Source organism: Strix aluco, chromosome 1 (genome assembly GCF_031877795.1).
Source record: "Strix aluco isolate bStrAlu1 chromosome 1, bStrAlu1.hap1, whole genome shotgun sequence".
Classification (NCBI taxonomy): Eukaryota; Metazoa; Chordata; class Aves; order Strigiformes; family Strigidae; genus Strix; species Strix aluco.
Genome location: NC_133931.1, coordinates 131,042,305 through 131,061,966, shown reverse-complemented (window position 1 = coordinate 131,061,966; position 19,662 = coordinate 131,042,305). Strand labels below are relative to the sequence as shown.

At 38.7% G+C, this 19,662-nt stretch overlaps 1 protein-coding gene across 6 annotated transcripts in view; it reads right to left on the bottom strand.

The window, feature by feature from the left end:
• Window positions 1-790: 790 nt before the first annotated feature.
• PPP1R9A (protein phosphatase 1 regulatory subunit 9A) overlaps window positions 791-19,662 on the bottom strand; it is a 157,916-nt gene continuing 139,044 nt past the window's right edge. For 2 of the 6 annotated variants that reach the window (XM_074835988.1, XM_074835981.1), the window contains exons 14-20: window positions 18,035-18,122; window positions 17,859-17,936; window positions 14,339-14,537; window positions 11,620-11,739; window positions 9,723-9,746; window positions 8,336-8,518; window positions 791-7,371 (exon numbers count right to left, since the gene is read on the bottom strand). In XM_074835988.1, the coding sequence (XP_074692089.1) occupies window positions 7,159-7,371; window positions 8,336-8,518; window positions 9,723-9,746; window positions 11,620-11,739; window positions 14,339-14,537; window positions 17,859-17,936; window positions 18,035-18,122 (905 nt within the window). In that variant the 3' untranslated portion in view covers window positions 791-7,158. The remainder of the gene's footprint in view (window positions 7,372-8,335; window positions 8,519-9,722; window positions 9,747-11,619; window positions 11,740-14,338; window positions 14,538-17,858; window positions 17,937-18,034; window positions 18,123-19,662) is intronic. The other 4 variants (XM_074836009.1, XM_074835999.1, XM_074836017.1 and 1 more) reach the window with 4 other exon arrangements.

Here is a 19,662-nt window from a genome sequence, read left to right as displayed (position 1 = left end):
GTGGACTTACAGCCTCTTAATATACCTATTTTAATTAAGATAATAATTTTACAGATTGAGGATTCTTTTATCTTCTTGCAGGTGGTGGCCGTATTAGCAGAAAGTAAAATGATTCAGCTCTGAGAAACACAGCCTGGGTCAGACAGATTAAGTGCAGAGTATTTGGCCTACATTCTGCCAGATGTAAATCCACTGAAATGACAACACAAATTGGACAGTCTGTGCCCTTTGCTCTTCCCTAATTTAATGCTTTACTAAAATCAAATAAAGACATACTAAATGTTTGGCAGAAGAACTGCTATACTTTGAATATATAAAATCCCCATTATAACTAACCTACACTTGAGTGCAAAATGGTAAAATGTTTGTATATACCCAAACTAATTGAGGTCTTAAACAGTCAAACATTGACCACCAACATGAAGGCAACGTATTTTTGCATCAACCTGCAGCAAAAGATTGCACACTACATTTCATCTGCATATGAAGAAAAAAGGCCATTCTCTTTCCTTACTTTATTTTGGTTTTTACTTCTTTTTACATAATTACAGATTGTAAATGAGATCCAATCAGAGGTCTGTGACTCATGCCAATTTGGCCAAGAGCTGGAGTTAAAATAATCTTTGGCACTGAGCAGAAGGAAGGAAAGAACAAGCAGGGCAAAGTCTGTGTCCCACCTCCCCAGTCTGACCCACGCAGCAACAGCTGTCCAGTCGTGTTCACCATTTATTACTTCCTCTGGAATGACCAACAAATGGGCAGGAAAGTGAGGACTCGATACAAATTCTAATAAAGATTCAGGATTTCTCATTTTATTGCATTCGTTGTCTAACAACAATAATACTCATTGGCAAGAAATTTATTTACACTAACAAATTAACTTTAAACCACAAGGCTTTGTTGTTTGTATTTAAACTGTAAGAAAGCAAAGGTCCACCATGACGTTTTGTTTTGATGTCTCCCAATAACTAAATATTAACCAAAGTTATTTTGGGGAAAACTCAGCAATCTAGAGAAGTTTATATCAACCAAGCACAAGAGAACAAGCTCAGACATGGCACCACTGTGTCTTTCATGCAGATGATCAGACACCAAGATGTACAAACAAAAAGTTCAGGGTAACATGCACTTCATATACATTTGACCTCTTTAAAAAAAGAAAAGGAAAAAATCTGAAGCGCAACCACCTCTTCAACCATATAAAAAGAAACAATATAAGAAGCTGATTTTTACAGTGAGCACAGTGCATTTTAGTCTTTTAGCTGCCTGGTCTTCTAGCAATATATCTAACACTTGTCAGTGACCAGTGAGTTACCATTGCAATGTGACTGGAAAATACGAAAGCAGTTGTTCAGACAGTAAATGTGTATGGGAAAGTATAGAGTCAGAAGAGGTTCACTGTGCACTCCCCACTTCCAAATGGGCTGGTTACGCTTTTACGTCTGGTGCCCTGGGATCCCCCTTTCCTTCAGACACTTATGCACTGGAGCCCGAACCCACTTCCACTGGTGTCAGTGACAAAGCTCCCACCAAAAACCCAGCAGGAGGCTCAGGCTCCCGGGTTATGCAGGTTGGACCCGATCTCATGAGCTGCAAGCCCTCCTCACCTCTCCTTGCCCTGGAAGAGGAAACTTGCCTAACTCAGCAGAGCAGGTTTCACAAACCCTACATCTTGTTCTTAACATAGTCCAAACTTCCCAAAGGAACAGGCAGCTCCAAGCACTACTGCCAAACCTTCCAGCAAGACGCACATTTTTTAAACTGTTACTTAATGCCAACAGAAAAAGTACCAGTTAGTACTGCTGGTTAGTAACAGAAGGCTCATTTTGTAATGAGGGATTGGAGGGCTCAATGTCATGACTAAGGTGTCACAGCTTTGAAAAATCAGTTTTACTGGTGGAAAATGTAGAGTAAAAATCCATACAGGAGGTTAACAAAAGGGACTGTGCAATCTGCAGATGACCCACACTCCACTATGGTAAGTGGGTAAACTTGGATGTCACTCATAATCCTGCTCAAAAGCAAGCTGCTGAAAGCGCTCAAATAAAAATCAAAGTTAGGGTTAAAAATATATAAAAGGGTTTCCTTCCTAGAATACTGACACTCCAATAAATCAATCCTGCAAACCTCCCACCCCAAAAAAACAACCTGAGGACAACATGCAGAAGGACCTGCAGAGGACCATTCTGTATACAGTTCTAACAAAGCTTTAAAATCTTCTGATCTGCAAAATACATAAAACCGCACAAGAAAAGTGAGCAAATCCACTAGTGCAGACAGGGGTGAGCACGCTGGTGAGACCCTCTTGACCCCCAAGCGCTTTGCTTGTCCGAGGCTGCAGCCAGTGCCGGGGCCCTCTGCCTACGCGCAGACTGTGTGCCTGCAGCCCTACAATGCACGGAGACTGATGTGCTAACTGCTACTAGTGCAGTGTAAATCTGTATGAACATGTATGTACATTATGTATGTACACACACAAACCCATACATATTTATTTAAAGAGGCAATCAAGCCACAAATCACTTAAACATTTCTAGAAAGACTGATTTCATTATTTTCAATCACTAATTTAACAAAATTAAACCAAACCCATCTAACTGCTCTGTGCACTCTGCCCAGACACAGAGCCTGTAACTCTCTGTTAAAGACTTACAACTTAAGTATGTGCTGCTTTTTTCAAACACCTGTTTTTTCAGTATTTTGGACCATAACATAGATTTCCTGAGGTTTTCAAGTGGGAAAGCACAGAAAGAGGGAAGTGCTATTAAAAGGGTCCAGTCCCTTTATCACTTAGATGATAGTGCAGGGGATGAGGCCACACCTAAAAAGAGCAAGATCAGGTTTGCCTTTTGCCTTGACAATATTTTCTCTCTGTAAACACACAGCTAAGAAATCAGCACAAGACTTAATTCTTGCAAACTTCCCCTAAATTTCAGCACCAAGAAACAGTACAGACTGCAGTGCAGATGCTGTAAAGAGCTACAGCTGAATCTGTGCAAACTTTTCCTTTTGATTTTCAGTGTTGTGTTGGTACCCGGAATGGTACTTCTTGGCCATACCCAACTAAATGATGATCCTCTTCCTTCCTACTATAGAACTGGATTCTGCACTATTAACAAGAGTAGCATTTCTTTCTCTGACTTAAAAGTGGAACACGATTAATTCTCAAAAATCACACCAGTGTGTGAGCCAGGTGAAGGTGGAGCAGCTCAGGAGGACAGGAGGCTTCAATAGAAGCAATGAAGTATGAGGACCGCCAATGCTCAGTGTCAAGCACCTCTGAATGTCAGTGAGAGCTGAGGACTGGCAAGCTTCAGAGAAAAGCTGCTCAGTAATTCCAGTAAAAACTCGATTCCTGTGGTATCCCTGCAGCACACTAGAGTCATGGCATAACAGATGCCTTTGCAAAAAAATATAGAAAGTTTAAAAAATGTAAAAGTATTTGTATACACTGAGATACAAACACCACCTAACTGTTCAGCTTTTTACTACTGGCTTCTGTTCCACTGTGCAATTCTAACCTATAATCTATAACAGTCTCTACTTACAGTGACCCCCACCAGACCTGCTCAGAGAGGTGGGTGAAATGCAAACACCAGTGGGCAATACTCTGGGCATTGCAATGAACAGGTTTGGCTCCTTCCTCACGCCTTGGTCCTGATCTGCCTGGGCAGATTCAAACTGAATTGGGAGTTTTAACATGGAAGTTGCATGGATGCAGCACCCCACCACATGGGAAAATATGAGCTAGAAGCTCGAGTGATGTCTGTATGTTTGGCTGATTTGGACAGGGCAAGGACCCACCACTCTCTCCACGATCTCAGTAGAAATGCTATTTTTTTTAGGACAAAAGTAACCTGCAGTGTTGTATCTTTTACTTTCTGTTTTTCAGAGTTCCATTTTCTGCTAACTCCCCTTTCTTCACCCTTTCAGAGGCTCAATATATTCACAACCTGGAAATACTGCAGCAATGAGCAGAACCAGACTTTACAGAACTGGCCTACCATTGTAACCAGGGAGAAGTTAACTTCATCAGTCCACTGTGGACACCTAGGTGTTAAGGTGACACAGAGGCATGGCTAGAGGTGTGGAACCACCACACCACCTGCACAACAGTTCAAAGGTGGCCAGACAAATCAGCATACTCAAAATTGCTTTAGCTCCACAAATAAATATGCAAAAGTAGGCAACAGTTACAGTTGCATGTGAGCCAAAAGAGAAAAGTCTTTCCAGTCATTTAGCATGGAATATTTGTTTCTTCGTACATCAAAACCCCACATCAGTCTGACTTAGCATTGGTTTACAGGAAGTTTAAGTTAAGAATGATGAGACATCCATATCTTTTGTTTCATGTATGTCATTACACAATACAAGGGGAAAAAACGCAACACAACTTTAAAGATCCTATAGAACAGTAACAAAAGTTTCAAACCATGCTACATTCATTTGTTATCCAGTGACACTTCTGCATGTCCCAACAATGAGCTACCATACTTCATAAAAGGAACAACATAAATCTCTTTTATCGCAGAAAAAGCAGCAAAACTCTTGACGCTACTTGGTTTGCTTAGTTTTCATGTGTTGATTAAAATGCATTTTACGGTTTTATTTTAAACTCAAGCTACTACTTTTTTTAAAGCCAGGACTTTGTTGCATTTTTTTAGTCAGAGAATAACAAAATAACACTACCACAAAGCAATACAACCCCCCTGAATGCTTAAAGGACTTAGGTCAAATTAGTTATTCTGCAGAATAAGAATCTGATTTACGAAGAGATTAACTAGGCACTGTTCCAAGCAGCAAGAATGAAAACTCAATGTATAATGCCAAGCAGTCTGCTCAGGTTTCTAAGAAAACAAAGAACATAAAACAGGGACACCACTGTAGATTATTATATACAACCACTTAAACATTACTACAGTGTAAACATTATTTAAAAAGAAAATCATCATGGAATGCATTTATCATCATTGTATTTAAAGTATTAAATTTCCAGTTTCTTCCAGGTAACTTCTCTTACTCAAATATAAATTGCTAGTTTTACGAGGCTGTTAAATATTTGCATAATTTTTCTCCTACAAAGAGCACAGAAAGATTCACTGCAATGTGGAATTCTTGTTAGCAGGTGTATTTTTTTTGCCGGTGATCTATCTCAAGAAAAGTATCACAAGCCTTTAGAAATATCAGGAAGTATCTTTTACGGAAATTTCATTTTTAGATCTGATAAAATATACATCAGAAACTTGTAGAAATTGGATTTGGAAGGAAAAATACAGCTAATGCTAAGTAGATCTGTTGTGTATTAATTCTGAATGAACTCAGTTTACGGATCATTTTACATGTCAAAGAAATTATTAGGATCAAAAGAAATTTAACTATAAACATTGCACTCCAACTGTTTTCAAATCTGAGCTTCAGAGAACTTTACAGACACAAACCTGAACGACATAAAGTACAGAGCAGAAGAGAAGCCAAGCCAAAACAAAACAAACATTTTCTTCAAAAGAATTCAATATTTGCATTTAGGCTGGCAAATTTTTAAGTTCAAGATTCTAACTTTGCATCAACATCTTAAACAACTTATGGGTTGGCATGACTAGATGAAGGCTGCAACTTCCAGGATGCAGGAAAGGGAAGTGACGTTTCTCAACTATAAACGCTGCTATGTAGTTAGCTTTGACTATAAAGCAGTAAGCTAATACCTCTAGCTTGTGGATATTTGCCTGTTTTCTGTCCATTCTTTTGAAGAAATACTAAATATTTCAATACCACTTTTAAGAGGCATAAACACCATGTAGTGCAAGCTATACAGTGCTTCCGTCATAGTCAAAACTACACAGCAGGCTTCGCTGATGGCCTCATAGACCAGGAAAGCAGAAATCTCTGAAGGATGTAATATGACCACTGTTAAGCCATCAATAGATTCTACAGCCTATACCCAAAAATTCAGGTTTTGGTGGGGATATTCTTTAAACACATCAATCAAAACAGTTAATATATGGCAGCTTTGGATTTAGTAACCTCCATGGCAGCACTGATCTTAACAGCAATGTACTGAATTTAATTCTAACCGGAATCCCTCGTCTTCCTCTTCTTAAAGTGCACTTCTGTAAAAACTGAAAATCCTTAGCAGACTCAAGTTTGATAATCGTTTCCAACAATAGCTTCATAACAGCACAGCACAAAGCTTATTGGAGAATGAATCTGAAGATGTGGTGTTTTTCTTGGAAAAAACAAACCCGAAACAAAATAAGCCCAGTTTCCTGTTCAAAACACATGAAAAAGAAAGTGGAGTGTGCTATAAGAAAGTTGCCTACGCACTGGGAGCACAATGAAATTTATACAGATCTATACGCTGTGCTCTAGTTAGAAATTCATCCTTGCTCAGATATCTAAAGGATAAATGTTATCCTCAGATTTCTGTGTAAACCCACATAATCATTTAAGGCTTTGCCTCCTTCCTGGATTAACTACTGTACAGTTAATAGAAAGAGTTTCACCTCCTGCTTTTTGCCCAGGGGGAATATCGATTCTCCTGTCTTTATTTCCAGTGTATAATAAGAAGTCACTGAACAGTTGTGTTTCCAGAGCAGGGTCGCTTCAAGGTACTGACGCAAGATGAAACTTACTCCAGTAGACAGAACTGAGTACCCAAACACCGTAAAGAAGCTGAACTTCCAGTTAGAAAATTAAGTCAACTCTTATCAGACAGAGCACAACTCCTTTTACCCAGCTGAAGAAACGTTCACCAATCGTTTTGACTGGCCATCCTATTCAGAAGAGGTGAAGCAGTAGACCATGCTCCTCAGCATCATGCTGGTTACTGAAGTGACCAAACACATAGAGCTCAATAGAGAAGAGCAGTTTGGAAGGAAACACCGCCACACAAATATGAAATCTGTTAGCTGTCAACAACAACAAAACAAACCGAGGGGCTGGGGTTGTTTCACATGGCAACAGCAACGAGCGTGAACTGGATATGAGGGAAAATAAAACTACACAATATAAATTTCCCTAGTCATTCTATGTATAGCCCCATTTCTCTGTACACACTCTTGTGTAATGAATACAAGAAAGCTGAAGGGGCACCAGAGTGGATATGAGTTTCTCTTCCCTTGAAGTGCCTCCACTTTCCTAACACAGCAGCACTTCTGCTTATCACTGCTCATTAGTGCCCTCTGTTGCATCTGATGAAGACTTGTCTGTTTTCTTCGATTTCCTCTGCAGTTGCTCTTGTTCCTTCTTCCGAAGCTTTTCCCTTTGCTTTTCCATTTTCTCTTGAGCTTTGCGAGCTTTCTCCAAGGATGCTTTCATTTCCTTTAGCTTTTTTTTAATGATTGCTCTGTCCTGGGAAGATGTCATACCAAGAGCCTGAGGTGGGGAAAACAAAATTTAAGAAGAAAAAGCATTTCATATGGTTTAATCTATCACAAATTTTTTCACATTCTAATAGTAATTCTTCTTAGGTAGAAGACTATAACAACTAAGCAAATTTGAGACAGACTCAGATACATTACTGACGTGTAAGTAATACACTTCTGTACTAAGTTTCCATGCCTTCCACTTCTAGAATATTAAAGAATTAGATCTAATTCACACCACCAATGTTGATTTCATTGGTCAAATTGTGGCAAATAAAGATTAAACTATTTGCCTGAAGTCACCTAAGTCTACATAGAACAAGACTTCCCAATTTTCACTGCTATGCCTTAGTCAAAAGTTCACTTGCTCTCTTCTAAAACCCCTATAGTTAGTTAAACACCAGCAAAAAAAATCAGAAAGGAAACACCAAACTTGGTTTCAGATCTGCTGAGATTCCCACAACTCCTTCCTGTAATTACTGACAAAAGTAGGCTCGTATTTTCACTACAAGAAACAATGTATACTTTATACATCAAAACTGTATTTAGTTCTAACATAGTACAACCAGTATCAGCTTATGCCTCCAGTATCCCACTAATCTATTTTTCACTTGCTACTTCTGATGTATGTCTATTTACTATCTTCTCTGAATCATCCTTTCGCAAAACAGAGCTGGATGAGAAACACGTGCATGCAAATACCAGGCTGCTATATGATTTATGCAGGCAAATATGGGTACATTATACACATCCAGAGTTTTCACAAAGCAAATGCCCTCTATTTCTGAAGCTTCTGAATCCAAGTGCATATGGGAATTTCTTAAAGTGTTGCTGTGGCTTTATACTCTGTGTTTATTATTCTAGTCTATCACCACTACACACACAGGGGTTCACTGTTTTCTGGCTGAATTCTTACTTCTTATAAAGTGACACCAAATACTACAGTTAGTCTTGAAGTCCAGTCAGTGAATTACCTTGAGCTTACTCCCATCCAGCTGAAGGAGATGCTCCCCGTTAATGTTTTGGGCACTGAATTCAGAAACATACTGTTCAAGGTTTAGGCTCATTAACCAGTGGGAAACCTGCTGCACACTCCACTCCTGAACAGCACGACTCTGACACTGACTGTGCTTAGGAGACTGTCCATCGTCAAGGATCTGTGGCAAAAACATGCTGCATTATTATTAAAAGGGTAACACAGATGAATAACAACATTTTTCTGTACAAACCACCAGCATCAGAGCAGAAGTATCTGTACTATCTTTATACTACAATAACAACAATTTCACACCGCTGTATTACATCTGTATCTAACCAGGTATCTAAGAATTGGTACAAGGTACCCAAAAAGTCTTCTACCTATAAATAGAAGAAGAAAAAGGAACTGGCATTCCTTTTAAACCAAACAGGGACTGAAATGGCCAGGTGGCACAATTCAAAACAGATATGCTCCCATTCCCTTGCAAGATTTTTATCCTTCAAATTAGAATGTTTCTAAAGGATGCAATGAATTCTGCATTCCATTTCCTGGGCTCATTCACAGAGCTTTATGATGTGTTTAACCTATAAAACAAGAAATTCGAGGGAAAAGACCCCCTCAGAAAACCACTCTAAAGTTCAAAGTGATGACATCAAACAGCCAGTGAAACTGATACTATCTATGGAAGACTATGAGATGACACAGAGGAGAGGTAAGGAACACACAGCGATCCCACAGCCCTGGTCCTGCTCTCATCATGTTGCACTGCTCCTGCTGCTGCTGTGGAGAGCACAAACACAGCACCTGGAGGGGCAGGTGGGGCGTCAGCTGCTGGAGCAGCCCCATGTCCCTGCTCTGCCACTTCATTCCAGCCAGGGGTATGCCACTGGGGCCTGGAACAAAAGCTACTCTGTCCCAGCAGTGGTCAGCAAAGCAGCTGCTACAGCCTGCAGCAGCTGTCTGCTGTTACAGCAGCTTTTACACCGGGTTAGAGGATGCTGGGAGCTCTCTCAGCTTCCGGCTGTCCAGTTCTCAGGGCTGGGAAAAAGACAGTTTAAGCACTATCTTTTTTTTCTCCTATCACCAGCAGGAGCTCAGGGCAGCTCATGCTTGGCCTGGTGGATTTGCTCTGACACCAACCCTCCTCCCCCTTCCAGCATACTGCAAAAACTGCAATTTGCTATGGCCTTGAAAACTCTTAGCAGAAAGGAGAGGGGAACTCAAGAGAAGGACAGAGGAGCCAGTGACATCTGCGTGTTCTGCTCGAACAAGAGCGTTTGCCACACAACACCATAAAACAAGAAATGTGAATCTGCAAATGAGACGATACATTGCCACGCGATGGTCACACAATTCACCACAACAGCACACTAGTATCTCACCTCATCATCAATCATATCCAGGCTCTGAGTGAGGGAGCAACAAAGAAATGGGAAAGAAAAGCATTATAGAAACAAAATACAGAACATGTAACAGCATGTAAAAGTTCAGGCAAGGGCAGCACCAAGATTTGCAAACACATATGGCTACTCAAAACCAAAGAGATTTCTTTAAAAAAAATTATTTCCAGAAGCAGAGAGGTTATGTTGAAAGCTCAGCACACACATGATTTGGCGGCTAAACCTGAGACTGTGTCAATGAAACCCCTTGGAGCTCCTGGTCTTGACACCCTAGAACCGGTGGGAACCTTCCTGATGGCTCCAATCCCAAGAGCAAAAGCTCCTCAATTAGAGGAGAACAACCTGCAAGAAGCGGGTTCTCTCCCCACCCTTTAATTTTTTTCATCTCTTTCAAATAATCATGTCAGATCTGCCAGAGAAGCCTGAGCGAAGGAGCTCTTGCAGCAATATGCTATGAAGGGCTGAAGAGCAGTGCTGGCCTGATCCCCTGCCAGGGTGGTTGCGGAGGTTTCCACTGCAGCTTTTGCTGAACACACTGCCTGATTTGGAGGCTGCAATTTGGCACACAGCAGAGGATGGTGAAAACACATTCATTTTTACAGACCTGTTCAGGCTTGGTATTTTAGAAGTGATAGAGAGCTGAACAAGCAAAATGAAAGCATTTTCAAGCTTTTACTTCAATAACACTGGGAACGGGGCATTGTCACAATAGAATACATAATATAAGGGGAATGAAACATGGTAAGAGAATGAAATGTATTATCAAGATAGTATTAATACTAAATGAAGTGTCAATGATTACTTTGTTGTTTTCAGTAATTCACAGGATATACAGACCTGTCTGCACTCTCCTATGACATAAATTTTTGCCCTTTATTGCCTGCAGTAAGTAACCTCTAAACAACAGTTGGGTTTGTAGACTTGCATTTTGGCAAATGGGGTTGCATGGAACAGCTCTCATTCTTTAAACCCATGCAAAGCATGCAGGCAGTAATACAACAAACCTAACTATCATGACAAAAATAAGACATAGATACTTCAAGTTCCTCCTCTCTAGAAAAAAAAACCCTGGCTCAAACCTCACATGAAAAATGTGAAGTTCTTACGGACTGTTTACAAAAGAAGAAAGGCACAGGGTTCTTGAGTCCACAGGAGGACCCATTGTCAGCTACTGTCAAATTGTGCAAATTCACTGACAACTGAGTTATAAAATTAGTATCTTAAGTATTTTCAGCATCTTATATTCTGCTCAATTATGTCACCGATTTACAGGGTTAGGAATGCTTTTTCACATTATCATAGTTCAAAAAAACTCTGGTTTGAAGTAACTGAATTCAAATCCACTGTGCAAAGCAAGCACAAAGAATGCAAACTGGATTAACACAAATACGTGCTAATCAATATACATACATTCAGGTACAGTAACACACAATTACTGCATGTACAGGTCATTATTATTTTAATGTATCAGGGTAAAAATTAGTCTATGTGAAGGTGCCTTACATCTCAACTATATTTACCAAACCATGCTGTCTGTTTATTATCTAAAAATTGTCTTAATTATGTCTAGTTTAGTGTATGTATATGTATCTATGGGTCCACATATACATATTTACAAGGTAGGAAAAGGTATTGAAATGTGTGAGGATACAGCATCTCTTAGAAAACCAACTGCAATCTACTTTCCTACGATAATACCATAGGACCTTTATTTCAAGTCATTACTATATGAACAAGAAAAATCGAAACCAAGATTTAATTTTCTTCTCCCATTCTACTGCCTAAAAATATCTCTTTATTATTGAAGTAATTATCAAGTAAAATGGCATGGGAGAAAGAAAACAACAATTTCCCACCTTAAACAATTTCATCAGCATACCTCATCTGACGACAATGCTAAGGAGTGCGAGAAGCCTGGGGTTTTAGGTTCCGCTCCTAAACCGCTCAAATCAGCTGAACTTGTGCTGCTGGGACTGAAATCATCGTTGAATGTGAAATTCTGTGGAGAAAAAGGTGAGTTAGAATGAACAACCTATATTATACGTGCATCTAAAAGGGAAATTGGCTTTCTGTCTTCCAGGTTGGCATAGTTCAGGAGTGATCTCAATCATTTACCGAAACAGTTACAATACACATGAGGAAGCCTAATTTTTAGTATTGTTAATAATTATAGAATACACAGTATTTTTACCACTGTGTATTTCAAGAGACACCTTTGCCAGCTTAATGCCTCAATGAATAGCAAAGGGGTCTGAAAGCAATTTCCAGACTCCCTCTTAAGATGCTGGCTCTCATCCTGGAGCTAAATTACTGCTTCTGTGGGTTAATCACTAGCATTCTACTGTCCTCCAAGTATTTAGGACAAGCGTAGCACCGGCAGTAGCACAAAGAATAGGACAGAGGATTAATTAGCAGAGAGAAGTGAAAACTGCTATTGAAAGAGCAAGGAGAATATCCTGTGAATCCATTTCTGAGTCCCAAATAATCTCCCAGAAAAGTGAAAAGATCCTCTCTCTTTGCCTATACCTTTAGAAAAAACTGAAATTGAAAGTAAAAAAGATTTTTGGATTTTGAATGTTATTTACTGAACTAATAAAACAAATACTGTTTTTTCTTAACAATGCAATGACAGACATCACACCTTACAGCAAAAAATAGTAAAAGCGTGCACATACTTCCCAGGAATACAGCAAAATTACCATCAGAAGACAAAAATTAACAAGTATTTCAGACTGAGTGAGAACCATAAAAAACCAAAATCTATAAAAAATTAAGGACACCATGATACTCCATTTAACTTGAATATACAGTTGATGATATGGAGACCTCTAATCTCTACTCTAACATCTAAATGAGAATCAAATTCAATTCACTTTTGACATTCAATTTAAAAAATGGATCCAAACATCAAAATGAAAAACAACACTAAAAGAGTTATCCTTTTATCCCCCCCAAAGGTATTTGACCTATCTTTTCTGCAAACAAGAAGTCCTCCAAAAATATCAAGTGTTGGTCCTCTTAGTTTTGCTGGAAATCCAACTAAATATTGGTATCATGCTCTGCTTTAAAAACCTGAATGGCAGTGTAGGAACTGTTAGTTTAAGAGCTGGCAAACTTAACAGAGACATCAAAATGTTTTTGTGATCAGTTTTCTCACACCTATGTTTAGAATTCCTGTTCTGCTTTTCTCAACTCTTTATAGAGAAGAAAATCCAAGCAGCTTCCTTAATACGCAAACTTTTAGCCCCCACAGTGTTCTTAGGCCAGGAGTTCAACAGCTCTACCTCCTGTTGTGTGAAGAACATCTTTTTCTTTTTTAAGTACTCTGATTTTAATTTCAGCTCTATTTTGTGCAAACTTCAGCCTTATGATGAATTTAAGTCTTTACAATTTAATCTTCTATTGGAAAATATAAGATAGCCAAGGCCTGCTAATAACTATGTTAGCAGGAAAAACACCCCCCAAAACCTCAACCTAATACTAACTGTAAAAGGAGGTGCTTTTTTCCCCATCTGAAAAACATTTTTATACAATATTTGTTTAAAGGGACAAATAGGATTTACATGTCTAATCCTCATCTTTCTTTTTCAAAAGAAACTGGGCAACGGATTAGTTTCTCTTTAATCTTTAGAGATTCCATCTGTGATCTTGTCTATCAGTCTGATTTGGACTGGTCAGCCTTGTGCTGCTCTCCCTACCAGGTAACACAAGCACAGCTATGACCTTGCATAGCTCGATGCACAGCAGAAGTAAGGTATCACCAGCTTTTGGCACCTAAAGAGTAAGAAATACCTGTGGAAATTGCTATTATGTACATGTATGTGTTTGTAGAAGACAGAGAAATTAGATTTCTGGTTCATATTCCTGTACATAAAGTTGAGAACCGTATCTGTTTCTTTTTACCAGACCAATATAAAAAGTCAACTGCTACAAGTTATAAGAAGATACAGGCAGAGAAATATTTTCCAGAAGTGAAAATAAACATGAAAAATCTAAGTATATTACTAGAACTAAGGGTTATTTAAGGAGTTATCATGCTGAAACATTCATGCACATAGAAAGGAATCACACAGATGTATTAAATTACAATAGTTCATATTTACAGTTCAAGCATTTTCATATAGAGAATTAATTCAACATCCAGCATGCATGACAAACAGATTTCATTATTGGGGGAAAAAAGGCAGATGACTGACGGCATACAGCATTTCTTCACTTGCAAACACCTCATTTGAACATGGGTAGGTATTCCCACAATCAGTCCTGAAGAATGCAAAAAATATCTACAATTGAATACACAAATCTAGCATTTGTTCAGTGGATCCAAATGCTAATTTCCACTGGCACCACTTGCTTTTGTTACGGTACAGCACACCACAGTTAGTTTACTGAATTAATGTACATTAAGACAGAGTAAAAAGGTAGAATGTGGAATGGTACAATGACAGAGATGTTCTGTTCGGATGAACTTTTACCGTACAATGAACACCATGCACTGTTTATTGTAGTAGTCACATATTGGCCTGTTCTTTTTCCAGAAACATGAAGCCAATTATGCCACTCAACACAGTGGGAATAAGGTAGTTTTTAGTTTCTACCTTTGACCCTTTTTTAGCTGGACTTATATTTTCAGAGGAAGGTTCAGTTGAGCTGGTAGGCGATGGCAGGTTGCTAGAAGAATTGGATCCCTTGCTACTCTCTCCATACCATGTGAATGGTACACAGTGTGGGAGAGAGGAGGATCGCTCTGCTAAAGATTTAGTGTTTGCTGATTTCTGCAGAATCTCTCTGGTGGTCCTGTTTAAGAGAAAGGAGCAGGAATATGTGTTAGATTATAAAATGAGAGAAAACAAAATGCTACAGAGGCAGTTAATTTTGAAAAGAGTGACGTTCCCTGTAACTGTGTAAAGAACTGAGTGGCACGCAGCTGGTAGGGACATGCCTGAAATCTTCTTCAGCAAAAGAAGAAAAAAGTGGGTTCTTTTGATTCTTTTTCTAACTCAAGCTCTCTTAGACAACACAGACCAGAGACAGAGGCCAGCTGAAAATGCCTGTACTCCCACTGTTTGGATGTGAACTCCAGTCAAGAAGCCACATGTTGTGTTGGTGCCTTTCTGAGCTCCAGTGGTATCTCAACATGATTAAATAGATTAGACTCAGCACTGATCCAAGTGGGCTCTGGTTCCCAGAGAAGGTCTGGCTTGGATTTCGAACACCGGCAGAATGAATCAGGTCTGCCTGTATCCCTCTATGGAGATGTGCCTTTGTTATAACAGCTAAATACTGATAGAGTATTATTATATTGACTTTAAAGTTATTAAATACTAAAAATATTAATATAGAAAAAGGAAAGAAGCACCTAAGTGATATTATCAGCTTCTCTCTAGTAACAAAGATTGCAATCAAGGCAAAGGTAACAGTTATAAAATAAAATGCCTAAATTACTCGCTAAATATATCATGTCAACAGTACAGTATGTAAATTAAAAATAACTATAGAAAGTGTCTGTCTCAGAGAACTTATGCATCTGTCATATTCTCGTATTATTTATATCAACATATAAGTTACTGTTTCAGAGCATTAAACTTCTACTGTTCTTAGCAGCCACCAGTACATTGTACATATGTAAATCTCCCTCAACTTCTACCTTCTGGATAGCTTCTAAATTATTAACATAATGACTAGAGCTTTGTATATTCTGAAGCCTCTTTTCTGTATGGATGAAACTGAGTTTGTCAAAGGTCCCCCACCCATTGAAGCAGAAGAAGAATCCTCTCTCCCTTTAGCTAGACAAAGAAAGGTGGATATGATTCAGTCCTGTGCTCCTCTCTCATCCTCTAATCTTGCTTGAAAGTAGAAAGAAAAAACAAACTATATTGCCCATATCACCCAGCTTCAGGCAGGGGAATATATGTTTCTTACTTAAATGGAAAATCTTTTATATATGTAACATTAGTGGTAGTCTTAGGAAATAATTCTGGATTTTATTTACACATCCTGGGTGCTAATTTTTGGCAATGGGAAAATAATGCATGCAACATCCATGTGACAGTGTGATTAATTCTACATTAAGTAGTTGCTCTAATGGACATAATTATAACAGGATGTCATCTTTTGATCATCATCTTCCTTGTTTCAAAGAGCTTATACAGCTTTGGACTGTAGAGAAAACATTTCTTCTGAGGCAAATTCTTTGGTGTTAGTAACAAAGGAAGTGACAACAGGTGTTTAAAAAGTTATGCTGAAATAATTTTCCAGTTAACAGAAGCACAGTGAGAAATACAAATGCTTAGGAATTCTGACTTTGAAAGCAGTATTAAACTTTGCTTTTAGTAACAGTATCTGAACTCAGAAATATTAACAAACAATACAAATAACTGATTTATCAAATGGTCTAGTAAGCAACTGATATCTCTACGCAGAGATCTGCTTTCTGTAAGAAAGATACCTATGGGATTTCACAAATGTCTGTAACATACTATGTTGGTATACAAGTTCTTCCAAACAAGTATACATTCATACCCTGTGGCTTTAAATGCTACGTGATGTTTAAGAGCCTGCTAAGGGACTAGCTGCCTTACAGCAGTGAATATCGCTAACTCCAGGTCACACTGCAAGCAGACAGGTCAGTGGAACTGGCTGGAAAAGGTTTTCTGACACCAGCGCAGAGGTGATGACTGCTGCCTAAGATCACTGAAAATACCTGTAGGACACAAATGTATAAATGTATGCTGAGATAGAACACTGCACTACAGTACAGTGTGCCTGAGGGAGTAAGTCAGAAGTCTGAGGTTTCTTTTGCTTCTCTGATTTTATGGAGCTACACAATATACTTGTCACTGGGTCTCCATAATAGACTGTCAGCAAAACTCCACAATGGCTACATACTGGTTTTCCACCACAATGATTTTCTGAGTAGCATTCAAAGTTTGCTTTCTTCTGATAGCTCTTTTATCATGCAGGTGTTCTTCTGCATTGTTTTACGTGCAGAGAGTTTTTGAGTTGCTATGTCCTTTCTAGACTTTTGGAACGTATTAAGTTTGCTTAGCATTCCTGACATTAACTTGTCTTTCATACCTGGAACCAGGTATCACCCGTTGTAGCTGTGATCTTGTTGGACTCATCAGTATGTGAGGAGAGACCTTCAGTAAAAATCTACACTAGCTTTTGCAGGGAAGATTGCTTCCTGCCATTTTGAACATTCATTTATTTATTCAGAGTCCAGATGCTGGTGATGTGGTCTCATCAGATCTCTCAAGGAATTTACAATTCCTTCCCTGAGAGCTGGTGATGTGACAAATGCAGTCAGCATTTTTCCTGTTTTCAACTTATGATGTTCATCTTCAGGAACAAACCCTTCTGAAAGCATTCCTGATGTGGGTGCCATGAAGCTGCAGTGAACAGCTGCTGCCCATCCTCTCTTTGGGGGCTTTTTCAAAAAAATATCATAGAATCATAGAATGGTTTGGACTGGAAGGGAACTTAAAAATCATCTGGTTCCAACCCCCCTGCCATGGGCAGGGACACCTTCCACTAGACCAGGTTGCTCCAAGCCCCATCCAACCTGGCCTTGAACACTTCCAGGGAGGGGGCATCCACCACTTCTCTGGGCAACCTGTTCCAGTGTCTCACCACCCTCACAGGAAAGAATTTCTTCCTTATATGTAATCTAAACCTATTCTCTTTCAGTTTAAAACTGTTACCTCTCATCCTATCACTACACTCCCTGATAAAGAGTCTCTCCCCATCTTTCCTGTAGGCCCCCTTTAAAGTGGAATATGTGGAATTGTGTCAAGATTTCTGGTTCACGGGTATTATTAACTGACTGTGTGTGCATCTTGTAGGCCAGCTCTGATAACCTGTTTCTTCAAATCCCATTAGTGGATGTAACAGTAGTAGTGATGCCATGATATTATAAGCCTCCAAGTATTTTTAGATCAGATGTTAGTCTTTCATGAGTTAAGAAATCTAGGTTTGTAAGCTCAGAAGGTTATCTCAAAGCTTAACATTTATATGAAGTCAGCGGGACTGTTAACGTTCCCATCTGCTAGGATGATTAGGTTTTTCCAGTATTTCTGGCATATCATTTCTGGCACATCCTCAATCTTTTACCCATACCTACTGCCATAGGTCACCCTAATAGCTTCTTTCTCTTTCCGCTTCTTGCCCTTGTTTGAACTCCTTCTCAAGGGAGCCCTACAAGAATATTAGAAAACATCAGGAAACATCTTTGAAATTTTACTTTCAATCCTTTTAATGAAAAAAAGAAGTATTTTAAATAACAAAATGCTTACCCAAGATCTGCAAGTTTTCGCTTTAGTTTTTCTGTATGCCCTATAGTAGGGCTAGTTGTTCTTGCTGCCTGAGCACATGTGGCACCATCTAGGATACATTTGTACATGGAAGAATGTACATTATTATTTTTAATTGCTACTGATAGCTACTCCACTTTCCATCCAGAACAGTTTGTGTATCTTTTCATAATTAGATATACATACATGTACATGTGTGTGGGTACACAATTTAATTAGGTGAATTCTTCTCATTTTTAAGAAGATGGCGTGAAGAGGAATAAAAATAAATAAATACTTTCAGAATTTGAAAATACACAGGAAGAAATCTTATTTTAATTGAAGAAAATGGAAAGTTGAGTTTTAATGACTATGTAGTAAGTCAAACAACACAAAGATTTACATGTAAACATTTCAGTGAATCCATTTTTGAACTTAGCAGTAGCCGCTTAAGTTTCCTTTTACAGAATTCATTTGGTATGTATGTTTTACTTCCAAAATGACTCCTGAAATGCTTTCTTGAACTTTGGAGCCAAGAGTACCTTTTATGATGGACATGTTATCTCTTTAGCTTGAACATCTTTGTTAAAAAAACCCATTTAGCTTCAATTCCAACCATTCTGAATTTAAAAAGAATTAAAAGTAGCTTAGTTAATAAATTTGCCCTGAGACATCTACCAATTTTTGATCTCTTCTACAAACACTGTTAAAGCCCAAAGAGGAAACGGCCTGCAGTACCTATAAAGCCAAAACAATGAATCTGAGTCTGCAAAACATCCTGTAAAATCTATATGGAAGTTAAAAGAAAACACACAGCAGTTGAAAAAAATTCAGTTTCTGTGATTCTTAAACATAAAGAGTGTCCCCAAATACTCTAGAGGAAGCAACTGAAGGTCAGTCATTCATGTCACTTGCGGTTTGGTGACTTTTACGATGTGACCGCAGACGTACAGCAACTTTTAACTGAAAGCACCGCTGCGTTTGTGGATCTCTCCTACTGGAGCTGACATAAATTAAGCCCTCAGAATTAACCCAAAATACCACTGAACTATCACAGGACAGTTGGGTGTGTGTACAGAACTTTGTACGTTGCTCTGTGGATAATACTTGGCCAAGTTTTCATTCAAGTAAAAAATTCAATGCATAGCTGATTCACGGATCATGGGAAAAGCAGGAAAATAAGCCTCTTGCAATGCCCACAGTCTAAAAGCGATACTATTTCTACCAACACAAGTCCTCATGTTAAAAAAAAAATTCAAGAACAAACAATTAAGAACAACTCACAAGTGACCTCATGCCAAAAAAGCAAACAAAAAAAAGTAATATGAAGAATGACAAAAGCAAGGCAAAGCCTCCTGAGAAGAAATTCATTCCCCAGAGAGACTGGGGAGAACTTTAGGTTCTTTAATAAGTCCTCAACTTAAGACATCAATTTAATCAGCTGATCAGTTAATCAACATCAATTTAATAAGTCATCAACTTCAGGGTGATGCACATTTTGCATCAGCCCTACACTCTGCACAGTCTTCGCCTGTCTCCTCTTATGGTTCCTCTTTCACCTTTAATGCATACTTCTCATTTAACCACTGTCACTATGGCCACTTTTAAGAATAAAAGTTGTAATGTTTATT